The 15765-nt window shown below is 43.6% G+C and overlaps 1 protein-coding gene across 4 annotated transcripts in view; it reads right to left on the bottom strand.

Annotated features, from left to right (window-relative positions):
* The window catches only part of ZNF341 (zinc finger protein 341), a 58129-nt gene that overhangs the window by 11889 nt on the left and 30475 nt on the right, over window positions 1-15765 (bottom strand). For all 4 annotated transcript variants that reach the window (XM_046679328.1, XM_046679329.1, XM_046679327.1 and 1 more), the window contains one exon: window positions 12751-12959. In XM_046679328.1, the coding sequence (XP_046535284.1) occupies window positions 12751-12959 (209 nt within the window). The remainder of the gene's footprint in view (window positions 1-12750; window positions 12960-15765) is intronic.

The raw sequence follows: 15765 nt of genomic DNA, 5'->3' as shown, positions 1-15765 counted from the left end.
CAGACTTCATCTTTCTCCACGGCCTGCCTCACTCACTCTGCTCCAGCCACCCTGGCCTCCTTGAGGTACCTCTAACACACCAAGCTCAATCCCACCTCAGGGCATTTGCACTTGCTGTTTCTATGATCTGGAACACTCTTCCCTAAGTCCTTCACTAGGCACCAACTTCTCCTTCTTCACATCTCAGTTCAAATGTCACCTCCCTGATGACCCTGTCTCAAGGTGCCCCCCACTGCCTACTCCCAGCCACCCCCTAAGATGTCACCCAGCTTTATTTTCTTCTTAGCACTTAGAATCTGAATTATTTTATTTATTTGCTTACTTGATTATTATCTGTCTCCTCCACCAGCAAGTGGGCTCTGGAGGCAAGAACAATATCTATCCTGTTCATAGCCTACTCTGAGTACCAGTGACAATCTATTACATAACAGACAAGGATCCAGGCCTGGCTCCTTCCCATCTCTGACCTCAGTTTCCTCATCCATAAAATGGGGTGGGAATCCCAAATGGACTTGTCCCTCGTTCATTCTTAAGACTGTCACAGGAGTCGAAGGGCACAACTGTGCCAAACAGCTCACGGACATCACTGTGGCTCACATGCCTTCAAAACAGCCGTTTCAGACCACAAGCCACTCTGAAGAAAAGACCCCACCGTCTCCCTATCACGAAAACATTTGCCACAAATGGATCCGTTTACGACACAGTCCCAGTGTGGAATGCTGCAGGAAGGTAGGGAATTCCTGCCAAAAACAGAAGCATGAGCCCTGCCACCTGTACACCAGGGCCACCGTGGGAAACCAGCAGGCAGCCTGCACCTGTGGCGAACCCAGGGGACCTCCTCAGACCACACACTGAAAACCACAGGCTAAACGCCTCCAGATGGCGAGAAAGAAAGGGGAGGCGGGGGAGCAGGAGAGCTACGAGGAGGGTAGAGACCTTGCAAGCTGGTGGGAGAGAGGGGCCAGGAATCACACAGGCTTTGGAGGCAAGGAGACTAGCTTTATGGGGGAGGCAGTTTAGCAATAACTATTAAAATTAAAACTCTCTGCCAGAAATACCACCCTAACTAAGTCATCTAAGGTAACAACCCCAGCAATGGGCAAACCCATGTCATGTGCCTCTTGATATAATGTGCTGAGAGGGACATGGAGTCACTTTGTGATATTTCTGCCAAAAGTACTGATCCTGGACCTAACCTGACGTCAAATCAGACAAACCCAAACCAAGGACATTCCACAAAATCACTGGCCTATCTTCTTCAAAAACATCAAGGTCACGAAAGACAAAGACAGAAGAAGGGACTGTTCCAGCCTAAAGGAGAAAAAAGACACGACAACTGAATGCAACATGCGATCCTGGGTTGGGTCTGGGCCAGAAAAAAACATTTTTCTGTCTACAAAGGATGTTATTGGAACAATTGGAAATTTTGGAATAAGGTCTGTAGATTACAATAACAGAATTGTATTGAATTAGCTTCCTGATTTTGATAACCACACTGTGCTCATATAAGAGGTTATCCTTGTGTTTAGAAAATACACACTAAAGAGAAAGAGAAAAAGCATTATGCCTGCAAGTTATTCTCAAATAGCTCAGAATATGATAAGGCAAATGTGGTAAAAAGTTAACATGGGAAATCTGGGTGAAGGGTATATGTGGGAATTGTTTGTACTATTCTTACAACTTTTCTGGAAGTCTGAAATTATGTCAAAATAAGTTATAAAAGACTACGTCCTGGGGCCAGCCCAGTGGTGTAGTAGGTAAGTTCCCGTGCTCTGCTTCAGTGGCCTGGGGTTCGCAGGTTTGGATCCCAGGCACAAACCTACATACTGTTCCTCAAGCCATGCTGTGGCAGCAACCCACATACAAAATAGATGAAGACTGGCACAGATGTTAGCTCAGTGGCATCCTTTCTCAAGCAAAAAGAGGAAAAGTGGCAACAGATGTTAGCTTAGGGCCAATCTTCCTCACCAAGAAGAATTAAAAAAAAAAGAACACTTCCTGAAAGCGATTGCCTGTGGGATGGGGAAGTGGGTCAGGGTGGACAGAGAATTCCTTTTCACTCTATGCCCTTTGGCAGTTTTCAAATATTGCATATAACAATTATTTTTTGAAGTGAGTAACTAATCATTTAAAAACTCCCCTTTGATTTTATCTGCAAAATCAGTCCTAGGAACTTATTTACAAACGAGCAAAGATGTATGTCCAAAGTTGCTCCCTGTAGCGAAGTGTGCAATAATGACAAACTGGAAATAACCCAACTGTCCCGCAATAAGGGACAAGTTAAATAAATTACAGCATGTCCACATGCAAGGGGATACAAAGCAGCTGTTCACAAGGAAGAGGCAGAGTGATGTCCACATCACATGGAGTGAGCTGTTCCATTAGTCTCGCCCCTCTAAGTTACAATCAAACGGATATTCATTCACCAACAGAGGATTCCCTACAAAGCACAATAGGATGTCTGAGAGATCCACACAGCCATACATCTGAAGGTGGAGGTACTGGATCCCCTGGAAGCAGTGGGAGGAGGTGAGTGGATCCCCTCCCCCTCCCCAGCAGCAGTGATCTAGGTCACAGGTCCTCAGGCAGCAGCAGGTGCGCAACTGTAAGAGGAGGTTGGGGAGCAGGCAGGCCTGTGCATGAATGCTTTTGCTTTCAGAGAGAACGGGAGCCTGGCCCACAGGAATGCTCCACACTGAGTGACGGGGCTCAGCCACTGCACCAAGTGCAGCAGCCCAGGTGAACCACCCAGAGCACAAAGCACGCCCGTGGGTGCGCAAAAGCCCCCCCCTCCCCAGTGCACACCAGCTTGGCAGTGTGCCAGTGGCTGGGGACCAGCCAAGGCAGCGAATCCACACCATAGTGCCTATGCATATGTGACCTGCCAAGCAGCTGCGGCCAGCAGGCAAACGCAGATGAGCCCTATCCACAGAACTTCCAGCAGACGCGGTGGGTTCAGAAACATACCTCCTGCCCCCACCCCCAAGTGGTGGCAGGTGGAATCTGTGATCTGATACTACCACTACGCACTGGCAAGGGCCACTTCATCAAACACCATGAAGAACTTCATTAACACTCCAGAGCAGAAGCAAAATGACAAGTCTCCAGAAACTGATCCTGAGCTCACCAAAATTTACAATCTAAGTGACAGAGAATTCAAAAAAGTTGTTATAAAGAAACTCAACGAGTTACAAGAAAAATCAGAAAGACAGTTCCATCAACTCAGGAATAAAATTAGTGAGCAGAAGGAATTCTTCACAAAAGAGATTGAGACTCTTAAAAAACCAAACAGAAATTCTGGAGATGAAGAACACAATGAATGAGATAAAAAAAAAAAAAAAACAATCTAGAAACCTTAAAAAACAGAGCTGAGGGGCCAGCCCAGTGGAGTAGTGGTTAAGTTTGTGCACTCCACTTCAGTGGCCCAGGGCTTACCAGTTTGGATCCTGGGCGCAGACCTGCATACTGCTTGTCAAGCCATGCTGTGGTGGCATCCCACATAGAAGAACTAGAAGGACTGACAACTAGGATATACAACTATGTACTGGAGCTTTGGGGAGAAAAAAAGAGAAAGAAAAAGGGGAAGATTGGCAACAGACATTAGCTCAGGGCCAATCTTCCTCACCAAAAAAACTAAACAAAACAAAAAACAGAGCTGATATCATAGAGGACAGAATTAGTAATTTAGAGGACAGAAGTACAGAAATGTTTCAGATGGAGGAGGAGAGAGAATTAAGACTTAATCAAGTCTCGTTATAAAATCTTTAAAAAAAAAAAAGCCCACCCTGTGGCCGAGTGGTTAAGTTCACGTGCTCTGCTTTGGCAGCCCAGGGTTTCACTGGTTCAGATCCTGGACGCGGACATGGCACCACTCATCAGGCCATGCTGAGGCAGCAGCCCACATGTCACAACTAGAAGGACCTACAACTAAAATATACAACTATGTACTTGGGGGTTTTGGGGAGAAAAAGGAAAAAATAAAATCTTTTAAAAAAAGAGAAAAGACAAAAAAAATGAAGAAATTCTTTGAGAAAAATCTGACTCAATCAGGAAATGCAGCATAAGGATTGCTGGTATTCCAGAGGGAGAAGGGAGGGAGAAAGGAGCAGAGAGCTTATTCAAAGAAATAATAGCTGAGAACTTCCCAAACCTGGGGAAAGAACTGGACTTACAAGTGTCTGAAGACAACAGAACTCCTAATTACATGAAAGCAAAAAGACCTTCTCCAAGGCATGCAATAGCAAAGCTGGCAAAAGTCAATAACAAAGAAAAAATATTAAGGGCAGCAAGGCAGAAGAAAATAATCCACACAGGAACCCCTATCAGGTTTTCAGCAGATTTCTCAGCAAAAACCTTACAAGCAGGGCCAGCCCCGTGGATGAGTGGTTAGGTTTGCATGCTCTGCTTCGGTGGCCTGGGGATTCTCAGTTCAGATCCTGGGCGTGGACCTAGGACTGCTCATTATGCTATGCTGAGGCAGCATCCCACATGTCACAACTAGAAAGACCCACAACTAAAATATACAACTAGGGCCAGCCCTGTGGCCAAGTGGTTAAGTTCATGCAATCCACTTCCACGGCCCAGGGTTTTGCTGATTCGGATCCTGGGCATGGACACGGCACCACTCATCAAGCCATGCTGAGGTGGCATCCCACATGCCACAACTAGAAGGACCCACAACTAAAATGAAAAATAAAAAGTAAATAAAAATAAATAAATCATTAAAAAAAAGAGAAATCTTACAGGCTAGGAGAGATTGAAATGAAATATTCAAAATACTGAAAGACAAAAACTTCCTACCAAGAATACTCTATCCAGCAAAACTATCCTTCAGATATGATGGAGAAATAAAAACTTTCCCAGATAAACAAAAGCTGAGGGAGTTCATCGCCACTAGCCCTCCCTCACAAGAAATGATCAACGATGCCCTCATACCTGAAACAAAAAGGCAAAGGTTTGCAAAGTCTTGAGCAAGGAGATAAACAGACAGACAAAATCAGGAAATTACAGGTATCTATGAAAACAAGTTAGCAAACGTTCAATTACAACATCAAAGATAAAGGGAAGGAAAGCATCAAAAATAATTATAGGGGCCAGCCCCATGGCCGAGTGGTTAAGTTCATGTGCTCCGTTGCAAGCAGCCCAGTGTTTCATTGGTTCGAATCCTGGGCACGCACATGGCACTGCTCATCAAACCACGCTGAGGCTGCATCCCACATGCCACAACTAGAAGGACCCAGAATGAAGAATATACAACTATGTACCAGGGGGCTTTGGGGAGAAAAAGGGAAAAAAATTAAAAATCTTTAAAAAAAATAAAATAATTATAAACACAACATTTAAATCACAAACTCACAACACAAAATGGAATAATTTGTGACAACAATAACTTAGATGGGGAAGAGGAAGGGATGGAACCTGTTTAGGCTAATGGAGATAACAGGCTATCAGAAAATGGACTATATCATCTACAAGATCTTTTATACAAACCTCACGGTAACCACTAAATGAAAAATCAGAGCAGAGACACAAATCATAAATAAAGAGAAAACTGAGAAAACCATCACAGAAAACCACCAAACTGAAATGGCAGTGAGAAATACAAGCAGAGAGAAACAAAGGAAATATAGAACAACCAGAAACAAGAGATAAAGTGGCAATATTAAGCCCTCATATATCAATAATCAATCTAAATGTAAATGGATGGAATTCTCCAATCAAAAGACACAGAGTAGCTGGATGGATTGAAAAACAAGACCCAACAATATGCTGCCTCTAGGAAAACACATCTTAGCTCTAAAGACAAAGGCTCAGAGTGAAGGGATGGAGGACAAATACAAGCAAATGGCAAACAAAAGAAAGCAGGTGTTGACATACTTATATCAGACAAAGTAGACTTCCAGATAAAACAGGCAATGAGAGGCAAAGAGGGGCAGTCTATAATGATAAAAGGGACACTCCATCAAGAGGATATAACACTTATGAATATATATGCACCTAACACAGGAGCACCAAAGTATATAAGGTAACTATTGACAGACCTAAAGGAGAAATTAACAGCAACATAATAATAGTAGGGGACCTCAACACCTGACTTACATCAATGGATAGATCATCCAGACAGAAAGTCAACAAGGAAACAGTGGAGTTAAATGAAAAACTAGACCAGATGGACTTAACAGATATATAGAGAACACTCTATCCAAAAACAGCAGAATATACACTCTTCTCAAGTGCACACGGAACATTCTCAAAGAAAGACCATAAGTTGGGAAACAAGGCAAACTTCAATAAATTTAAGAAGATTGAAATCATATCAAGCATCTTTTCCAACCACAATGCTATGAAACTAGAAATCGACTACAAGAAAAATCTGCGAAAGTCACAAATATGTGGAGGTTAAACAACATGCTACTGAACAACCACTGGATCAACAAAGATATCAAAGGAGAAATCAAAAAATACCTGGGGGCAAATGAAAATGAAAGCACATCATACCAACTCTTATGGGATGCAGCAAAAGTGGTTCCACGAGGGAAATGCATAGCAATATAGGCCCACCTCAACAAACAAGAAAAATGTAAAACAAGTAATCTTGAACTACACCCAACAGAACTAGAAAAAGAAGAACAAAGCTCAAAGTCAGCAGAAGGAGGGAAATAATAAAATCAGAGCAGAAATAAATGAAATAGAGACCAAAAAAAAACCAATAGCAAAACAGTTGAAGGGATCAATGAAACTAAGAGCTGGTTCTTTGAAAAGATAAACAAAATTGACAAACCCTTAGCCAGATTCACTAAGAAAAAAAGAAAGAAGCCTCAAATAAATAAAATTAGAAATGAAAGAGGAGAAATTACAATGTATATCATAGAAATACAAAGGGTTATAAGAGAATACTATGAAAAACTATATGCCAACAAATCGGATAACCTAGAAGAAAAGGATAAATTCTTAGACTCATACAGTTTCCCAAAACTGAATCCAGAAGAAATAGAGGATCTGAATAGACCAATCACAAGTAAAGAGATTGAAACAGTAATCAAAAACCTCCCAAAAAACAAAAGTCCAGGACCAGATGGCTTCTCTGAAGAATTCTACCAAACATTCAAAGATTTAATACCTATCCTTCTCAAACTATTCCAAAACATTGAAGAAGACAGAACATTTCCTAACTCATTCTATGAAGCCAACATCACCCTGATACCAAAACTAGACAAGGACAACACAAAAAAGGAAAATTACAGGCCAGTATCGCTGATGAACATAGATGCAAAAATCCCCAATAAAATATTGCCAAACCAAAGACAGCAATACATTAAAAGGATCATACACCATGATCAAATGGGATTTACACCAGGGATGCAGGGATTGCTCAACACATAATATACCACATTAACAAAATGAGGAATAAAAAACACAGGATCATCTCAATAGATGCAGAGAAAGCATTTGACAAGATCCAAAACCCATTTATGATAAAAACTCTCAATAAAATTGGTATAGAAGGAAAGTACCTCAACAAATAAAGGCCATATATGACATACCCACAGCCAACATCATACTTAAAGAGGAAAAACTGAAAGTCATCCCTCTGAGAACAGGAACAAGACAAGGGTGCCCACTCTCACCACTCTTATTCAATACAGTACTGGAGGTTTTGGACAGAGCTTAGGCAAGAAAAAGAAATAAAAGGTATCCAAATTGGAAGTAAGATGTGAAACTCTCACTTAAAAGTAGAAAGTAGACCATTATCTTACACCATACACAAAAATTAACTCAAAATGGATTAAAGACTTGAATGTAACACCTGAAACCATAAAACTCTTAAAAGAAAATATAGGCAGTATACACTTTGACATCAATCTTAGCAGTATCTTTTCAAATACTATGTCCACTCAGGCATGGGAAACAAAAGAAACAAATAAATGGGACTACATCAGACTAAAAAGCTTCTGCAAGGCAAAGAAAACCATGAACAAAACAAAAAGACAACCCACCAACTGGGAGAAAATATTTGCAAAGCATATATTCGACAAGGGGTTAATCTCCAAAATATATAAAGAACTCATACACGTCAACAACAAAAAAACAAACAACCTGATCAAAAAATGAGCAGAGGATATGAACAGACATTTTTCCAAATAAGATACATAGATCACCAATAGGTACAAGAAAAGATGTTCAACATCACTAATCATTAGGGAAATGCAAATCAAAACTACAATGAGCTATCACCTTACACCTGTCAGAATGGCTATAATTACCAAGACCGAAAACAGCAAATTTTCGAGAGGATATGGAGAAAAGGGAACCCTCATCCACTGCTGGTGGGAATGCAAACTGGTACAGCCACTATGGAAAACAGTATGGAGATTTCTCAAAACATTAAAAATAGAAATACCATATGACCCAGCTACCCCACTACTGCATATTTATCTAAAGAACTTGAAATCAACAAGTCAAAGAGACTTATGCACCCCTATGTTCAGTGCAGCACCATTCGCAATAGTCAGATGTGGAAAAAACCCAAGTGCCCATAGACTGATGAATGGATAGAGAAGATGTGCTATATATATACAATGGAATACTACTCAGCCATAAAAAAGACAAAATTTTCCCATTTGTAACAACATGGATCTAATAATAATACCTTGAGGGTATTATGTTAAGTGAAATAAGCCAGACAAAGACAAACACCATTTGATTTCACTCATATGTGGAAGATAAACAAACACAAGGAGAGGGGTCCTGTCGGCCCGGTGGTGCAGCGGTTAAGTGCGCACGTTCTGCTTTGACAGCCCAGGGTTCGCTGGTTCAGATCCCAGGTGTGGACACGGCACCGCTTGGCAAGCCAAGCTGTGGTAGGCGCCCCACGTATAAAGTGGAGGAAGATAGGCATGGATGTTAGCTCAGGGCCAGTCTTCCTCAGCAAAAAGAGGAGGATTGGCAGATTTTAGCTCAGGGCTGATCTTCCTCAAAACAACAACAACAACAAAAACAAAAAACAAAAAAAACCCCACAAGGACAAAGAGAACAGATTAGTGGTTACCAGAGGGGAAGAGGGTTGGGGTGGGCATAAGGGGTAAAGGGGCACATTTATATGGTGACTGACAAATAATAATATACATGTGAAATTTCACAATGTTATAAACCATTATAACCTCAATAAAATAACTGAAAAAAGAATTTCCATAGGGATAAATTTTTGCAAAATTTATACATTAGTCCTCCCTTATCCGCAGTTTTGCTTTCAGCGGTTTCAGTTACCTGCAGTCAACCATGGTCTGAAAATATTAAATGGAAAATTCCAGAAATAAACAACTCATAAGTTTTAAAAGGAAGAGGCAGGTCTGTGCTGAAATGCAAAGATATTCATATCATAGTTTTAAGTGCAACAGTTTTAAGCACCAAGCGCACAGAGCAATCCTACTAAGTTTCAGTCTGTTTTCACAAGTTGTGTAACAGGAAAACGGTGTGATGAATTGTCACCAAATTCAGTGACTGTGTTTGGGATGATCTGACTCAAATATAGCCTGTGACATTTATGTCTATAGCCATATCTATCAACATGTGCATTACAGATATATACCAAAAGACAGGTTCCAAGAGGTTAATAGGGGTTATCTCGGGTGGCAGGGTTTTGTTTTTCGGTTTTGTGTGGGTCTTTTAAAAATCCTTTTCTCTGCACTGAATGTAGATGACTTTCATAATTAGAAAAAAAATCAATAAATCTTATTTTAAGTGGAAAAAGTAAATATATAGCATATATATAGGGACAGGCATGAAATTCCCTTGAGGGGTTTGGGGAGGCACCACAGGCAGGTCAAGGCAATGTGGCCCAAAGGGAGCAGAGCAGCCAGACTGACGGGGCCTGGCCCCCTGGAAATGAGATGAAAGCACCACACCCGTTCCAATGTTATCCTGAGAAACTCCCACCTTGTTTAAGCCACTATTATTTTGGGTCTCTGTTGCAAGCAGCCAAACTTACATCTAAATTATACAAATAATAAAAATTGGAAGAATAATACTTATTGAGCATCTATTATGTTCCAGGCACCATGTCTAAGTGCCTTATACTCGTCTTAAATGACCCTTATAAATAATCCAGTAGGGTAGACACTATCGTATCCCCATTTCACAGATGAAGAGAACTTATCATCACCTGGGACACCATTCCACCCTGAGGCCATCCAGATGGTGGCCACCTCCTCACACCTTGCTTTCAGGCCAGCAGCTCCAACAGCTACGAAGGGTCACTGGCACTTTAACCTTGGCAAGAGAACCTGGGAGGAGTTACTCACTGCAGGCACAGGCCCATCAGTGTTGGGCTCAGCTCTCAGCTTGCAAACTCCAAGAGCAGAGCTGAGGCCTCCAAGGTCCTAGAGCAGACTCTGAATCCCAGCTCTGCACTGACGTCATTACTCTGGTGGGCAGGTCCTTCTCCTCTCTGAGCCTCAGTGTCTTCATCTTCAAAATGGGGAGAACACCGCTGCTATGGACTAAACCCTGTTCCCCCAAAATCCGTAAGTAGAAGCTCTGACCCTCAGTGTGATGGTATTTGGAGATGGGGCCTTTGGGAGGTGATACGGTTTAGATGAGATCAGGAGGGTGGGGTCCTCACAATGAGACTAGTGCCCTGATAAGAACAGACCAGAGAGAGTGCCCCCTCTCATAGCAGCCCGAGCGACTAGTACAACTGACCTCCCAGGACTGCAGGGATCAATGTCCCTAAGTCACAGAGTGGCCCCTAGGAGGTACTCGCTTACGTTACTTGGCATCTCACTCCAGAGAGCCATGCAGCCCCAGGAACTCACAGGCAATCCAGATTGGAAGGGCAAAAGCAAATGAAAATGCCCTCTGAGTAAAAACAGGAATTATTCATCATTACCCAGAAATCTCCATCCCTTGGCTGGTCAAAGCTTCACTTGGGTTTCCTGCCTCTCTGGCCCCATCTCCCAATCTCCCCCAGGGCCAGCTGCCCTACACCCTGCCAACTTCTCAAAGCTCTCGTGATTCCTACAAGGCCCTCATGCTCTGGCCCCACATTCTCCCACAGGCCCCATCCATTTCTATTCTACACAGCAGTCATTCTAAACCACTGGCTATTTTATTTTACACCTCTACACTTGCTGTTCCACCTGCTGGGAATGTACTCCACCCTATCCATTGTGTCCCTAGCAAACTCCTACTCATCCTTCAAAACCCAGTTCAGATATCATTGCTCCTCGGACACCTTCCCTGCCTTACCTCCCACTGTGGTACTTTTAAACCTTATATACATATCTACATATATGCATATCTACAATAGCATTTTATCACAGTATATGTTAAGAATATTTACACACTAGTCTCCCTAATCAGCCCATGCATTCCAAACTCAAGGTCTGTATTTATCTCTGAACCCCAGAAGCCTCATCCAGGGAGGCCCTGTTAACAGAGGTCATCAGCCAAGTCCCTGCAGGTACAAGTTTGTACAGAGAAGCAAAAGCCATTTTACCATGAAAATATTCACTAATGAACTGAAAGGAGTCCCAAGACAAACGGCCCTCCTTGTGTTTTCACTAACATCTATCCCCACGTACTCGGTGCTGGGCTATGTGAGGCAGCTGCTCCCGGACCGCACAGGGCAGATGCACAGCATCTGCACAGAATGACTGCAGGCCAAAGATGCGGGATTTCACAGAGTCATGCAAATGAGGTTAGATATCTGCAGACAACATCATCCACAAAGGAGAGCCTGGAAGAGCGACCGGAGAACAATTGAGGAAGAGAAATTCGACAAGGATGATCACAGGGTCGATGGCTCCAAAGAGAACGATTTGAAGATCCAAGGATTAAGAGCACGTCGCAGAATTGAGGGAGGCCTTCATCATTTCTGCCAAAGGCACCCTCTTTATGCAAGAGAAGACTAAAGGGATGTGGACTGTCAGAAAAAAGCACCCCAAATAAAATCTACACTTGATTCATTCCTTGTTCCTTCTAAGGCTCTGCATATAGCTTCAACTTGTTTATAGATTATAAAAACAAATCTTATTTTTATGATTTTTGCTTTTAAATATGTGCGTGTTCATTTTTTTTGCATTCTAAGAATCAGTGTGCGATTCCGACTGTAACCTAAATTTTGTAGATCATCAGAGAAAACAATATTTTCCTTTTTTTTTTTTAAGGATTGGCACCTGGGCTAACAACTGTTGCCAATCTTCTTTTTTTTTTTTCTGCTTTATTTCCCAAACCGCCACCACCGCCCCCCCCCACCCCCACCCCGCCCGGTACATAGTTGTATATCTTAGTTGCAGGTCCTTCTAGTTGTGGGATGTGGGACGCCGCCTCAACGTGACCTGACGAGCGGTGCCATGTCCGTGCCCAGGATCCGAACCCTGGGCCGCCGCTGCAGAGCGTGCGAACTTAACCACTCGGCCACAGAGCCGGCCCCGAAAAAAATATTTTCATAACACTTTTAGTTTAGAAAAAAATCAAATCTATTTTGCACTATGAATGAGAAAAGATTGGTTTCCCTTTCTTAGGATTTTTCTTTTAGGATAAATGTCTGCCAAGTGGAAGGATGATATAAGGGCCAACATCTTTATCCCCATCAGTGCCAAGGCCAAGAACCCACTCTTCCAGGTTGGACCGCAGCCAGGAGCCTCAGTTTCCCCTGGGAGGTGTCTCAGTGGTCCTGAGCGGTCAGAACCACCAGAGCTGCACACCCCGGGGCTCCCTGCCGAGGGAGGGAGACGGGAGGGCACGCACTTGTAGACAGCACTGTCCTTCTTGGGGCTGTGCTGCGGCAGGAGGCTGTGGGAGTACTGATGCACGCCGAGGTCGTACAGTGATGGGAAGTCCTTGCCGCAGAGGTGGCAGCGGTAGCTCAGCTCCTCCTGGTGGCTCTTGATGTGCTCCAGAAAGGTGTCGAGCTTCGGGAACGTCTGGGCACAGCTCTTGACCACACACTTGTACACCTGGAGGGAAGATGTGGGGCAGGTGAGGGGAGGCAGGAGAGCCGCCTCCACTGCCACCCCCACCCCGTGGCATCACCTGCTATGGACGACCTGACAGCTGTTCCCCCGCTCCCCTGAAGCTGGAGCCCTGGTTTTATTTTGATTAGAGGGTCCTCTCCACTCAGCCAGTCACAGTGGCCTCATGACCCTTCCCTCAGGTTATGGGTGGCCTGGATATACTTACAAAATTACCCAAACCTAGAAATACAGTAAAAAGATGGCATTGTGTCCTTCCGCTGTCATTCCAGAGCCATGGCCCTCCAGCCTGAGCATGTACCACAATAACAGACTGCTGGGCGCCACTCTCGGAGCACCGGATTCAGCAGGTCTGGGTGGCCTGAATACCACGTGCATCCTAACAAGTGCTCAGGTGATGGTGAAGCTGCTGGTCCAGGGACCTCGCTTTGAGAGCTGCTGTCTAACAAGCCTGCCTAGGATCAGCTCACTCTCTGAGGGATGTGACCTGTTTTGACTATTTACTATTGATGAGGATCCAGACTCTAAAGTTAACTATTATTAACTACAGAAAACTGAGGGGACTGGCCCCATGGCCGAGTGGTTAAGTTCACGTGCTCTGCTTTGGTGGCCCGGGGTTCGCCAGTAAGGGTCCTCGGCGCAGACCTAGCACTGCTCATCAAGCCATGCTGATATGGCGTCCCACACAGAAGAACTAGAAGGACCTACAATTAGGATATACAACTGTGTACTGGGGCTTTGGGGAGAAAAAAAAAAGAGGAAGATTGGCAACAGATGTTAGCTCAGGGCCAATCTTTCTCACCAAAAACCCCCCAAATCCAAGAAAACATGTTACAGCTTCCTCTTTAAAAAAAGAAAACAGGGGGCCAGCCCCATGGCCAAGTGGTTAAGTTCACGCACTCTGCTTTGGAGGCCCAGGGTTTCACCGGTTCGAATCCTGGGCACGGACATGGCACCGCTCATCAGGCCATGCTGAGGCGGCATCCCACATGCCACAACTAGAAGGACCCACAACTAAAAATACACAACTATGTCCAGGGGGCTTTGGGGAGAAAAAGGAGAAATAAAATCTTTAAAAAGAAAACTGATTGATGTAAACGATTTTTGTCAGGTAGAAAGGATAACCCCAAAGGTCAGGGGTTGTGTTGCCCTGTAGGACATTAACCAGATTTGTATCTAACTAGGCAATCTTATTTCAGTATCCCTTTTTTTCACTGACACAGTTATATATAGGTATAAATATCAGCATCTCATATCCTCTTTTGAACTGGCTTTGTCATCCTTCTAATTCCCTCATTAATGAATTATATAAAATTCTGACTCGTGTTCACTACGTTATTTGTATGAGAATTATGCTTTTAACATTTTGAAAATTATACTTTGACAAGTGATACACACTCCTGGTTGCTTACAACTACACGTTCCTTCTTCCTAAGAAAGTGAACTCTGATTTGCTCAGGGCAGCAATATGCCCAGTTAAAACACCTGATCCTCCTGGCTCCCTTGCATCTAGTGTCAGCCATGTGACTCCTTTCTTGCCAAGGATATATAGGTAGTAGTCTTTAGGGAAGGCATCACTCCCAGAACAAAAAGGCAAAAGCTTCCTAGGAGAAAATCCCTCTCTTTTTTGCATTTGTCCTGACTGGAATACAGATGTGATGGCTGGAGATAGAGCAGCCATCCTGCAACCTTGGGAGCCACAGGCAAAGGATGGCAGAACAGAAAGCTAGAAGAAGCCTGAGTCCATGATGACATATCTGACCTGCTATAAAAGCCCCACACTGCCCCTTTTTGGACTAGTGTGATTTGAAAGACATAAAACCCTAACTAACAAGCCAGATTCTTATTATTTGCAGCATAATAACATACTCCTAAATGATAGAGCACATGCACCAGCTCTGACCAATGGGAGATCCATGGAGGGCTTCTGGGAAAGGTTTGCTTGCTCCTAAAAAAGACACAGAAAAGACAAGCTCTTTTTGCTCATGGATAATACTATGTTTAGACTGCTGCCTATAAAGAGTGACCACCATCCCAGGCCCACAGGGAGCCATCAACAGAGGACAAGGCCACACCCTCAGATGGTGAATCCAAGAGCTGGAAAGACACAGGGTCCTTGATGCTGGGCTGAGTCAATTGACCGAGCTGCCCTGTCTTGAGTTTTCTTGTTACATGAGATGACAAACTTCCTAACTGTTAAGCCAGTTTGAGTCGAAGTTTTCTGTGATTTATCCCAACGATATCCAAACTTAAGTCCATCAACCCCCCTGCTAGGAATCTATCATAAGGAAAAAGTCAGAGACGTGGACAAAGATTCAACTACAATGATGCGTACCATGGTTTTGTTTATAATAGCAAAACTCAAGAAATAACCTAAATGTTCAACAGTAGGGAATTTTTTTAAAAAGGCAGCTATTAAAAAGTATGTTTCTTAAAAAATAGCAACATGAGGGTTCTCGTCAAGATGGCGCTGTGAGCAGACGTTGAACTTGCCTCCTCCCACAAACACAACCAGGTTACAACAATTTTAGGAAGAATCACCCTGGATTGAAAACTGAAAACTGGATAAAAAGAACCCCCACAACAAGGGACAGTCCTGACGAAAGCAGAAGAGGCAGTAACTCTGGCCAGAGAGGAAAAAAGCCACCTTTGGGAGCAGCGGAGCTTCTCAGCTGGCCAGGCGGGAGCCAACCTAAGGTGCGCAGCCCTCCCTGGAGGAGTGAGGTCTGGAGCGGGGGCAATACTGCTATAACCATCCTTGGGACTCAGCCCAACTGAGAGGGGGGGTCTT

The sequence above is a fragment of the Equus quagga genome, chromosome 12, assembly GCF_021613505.1.
Source record: "Equus quagga isolate Etosha38 chromosome 12, UCLA_HA_Equagga_1.0, whole genome shotgun sequence".
NCBI classification, from domain to species: domain Eukaryota; kingdom Metazoa; phylum Chordata; class Mammalia; order Perissodactyla; family Equidae; genus Equus; species Equus quagga.
This window is presented reverse-complemented; position numbering and strand designations above follow the sequence as displayed.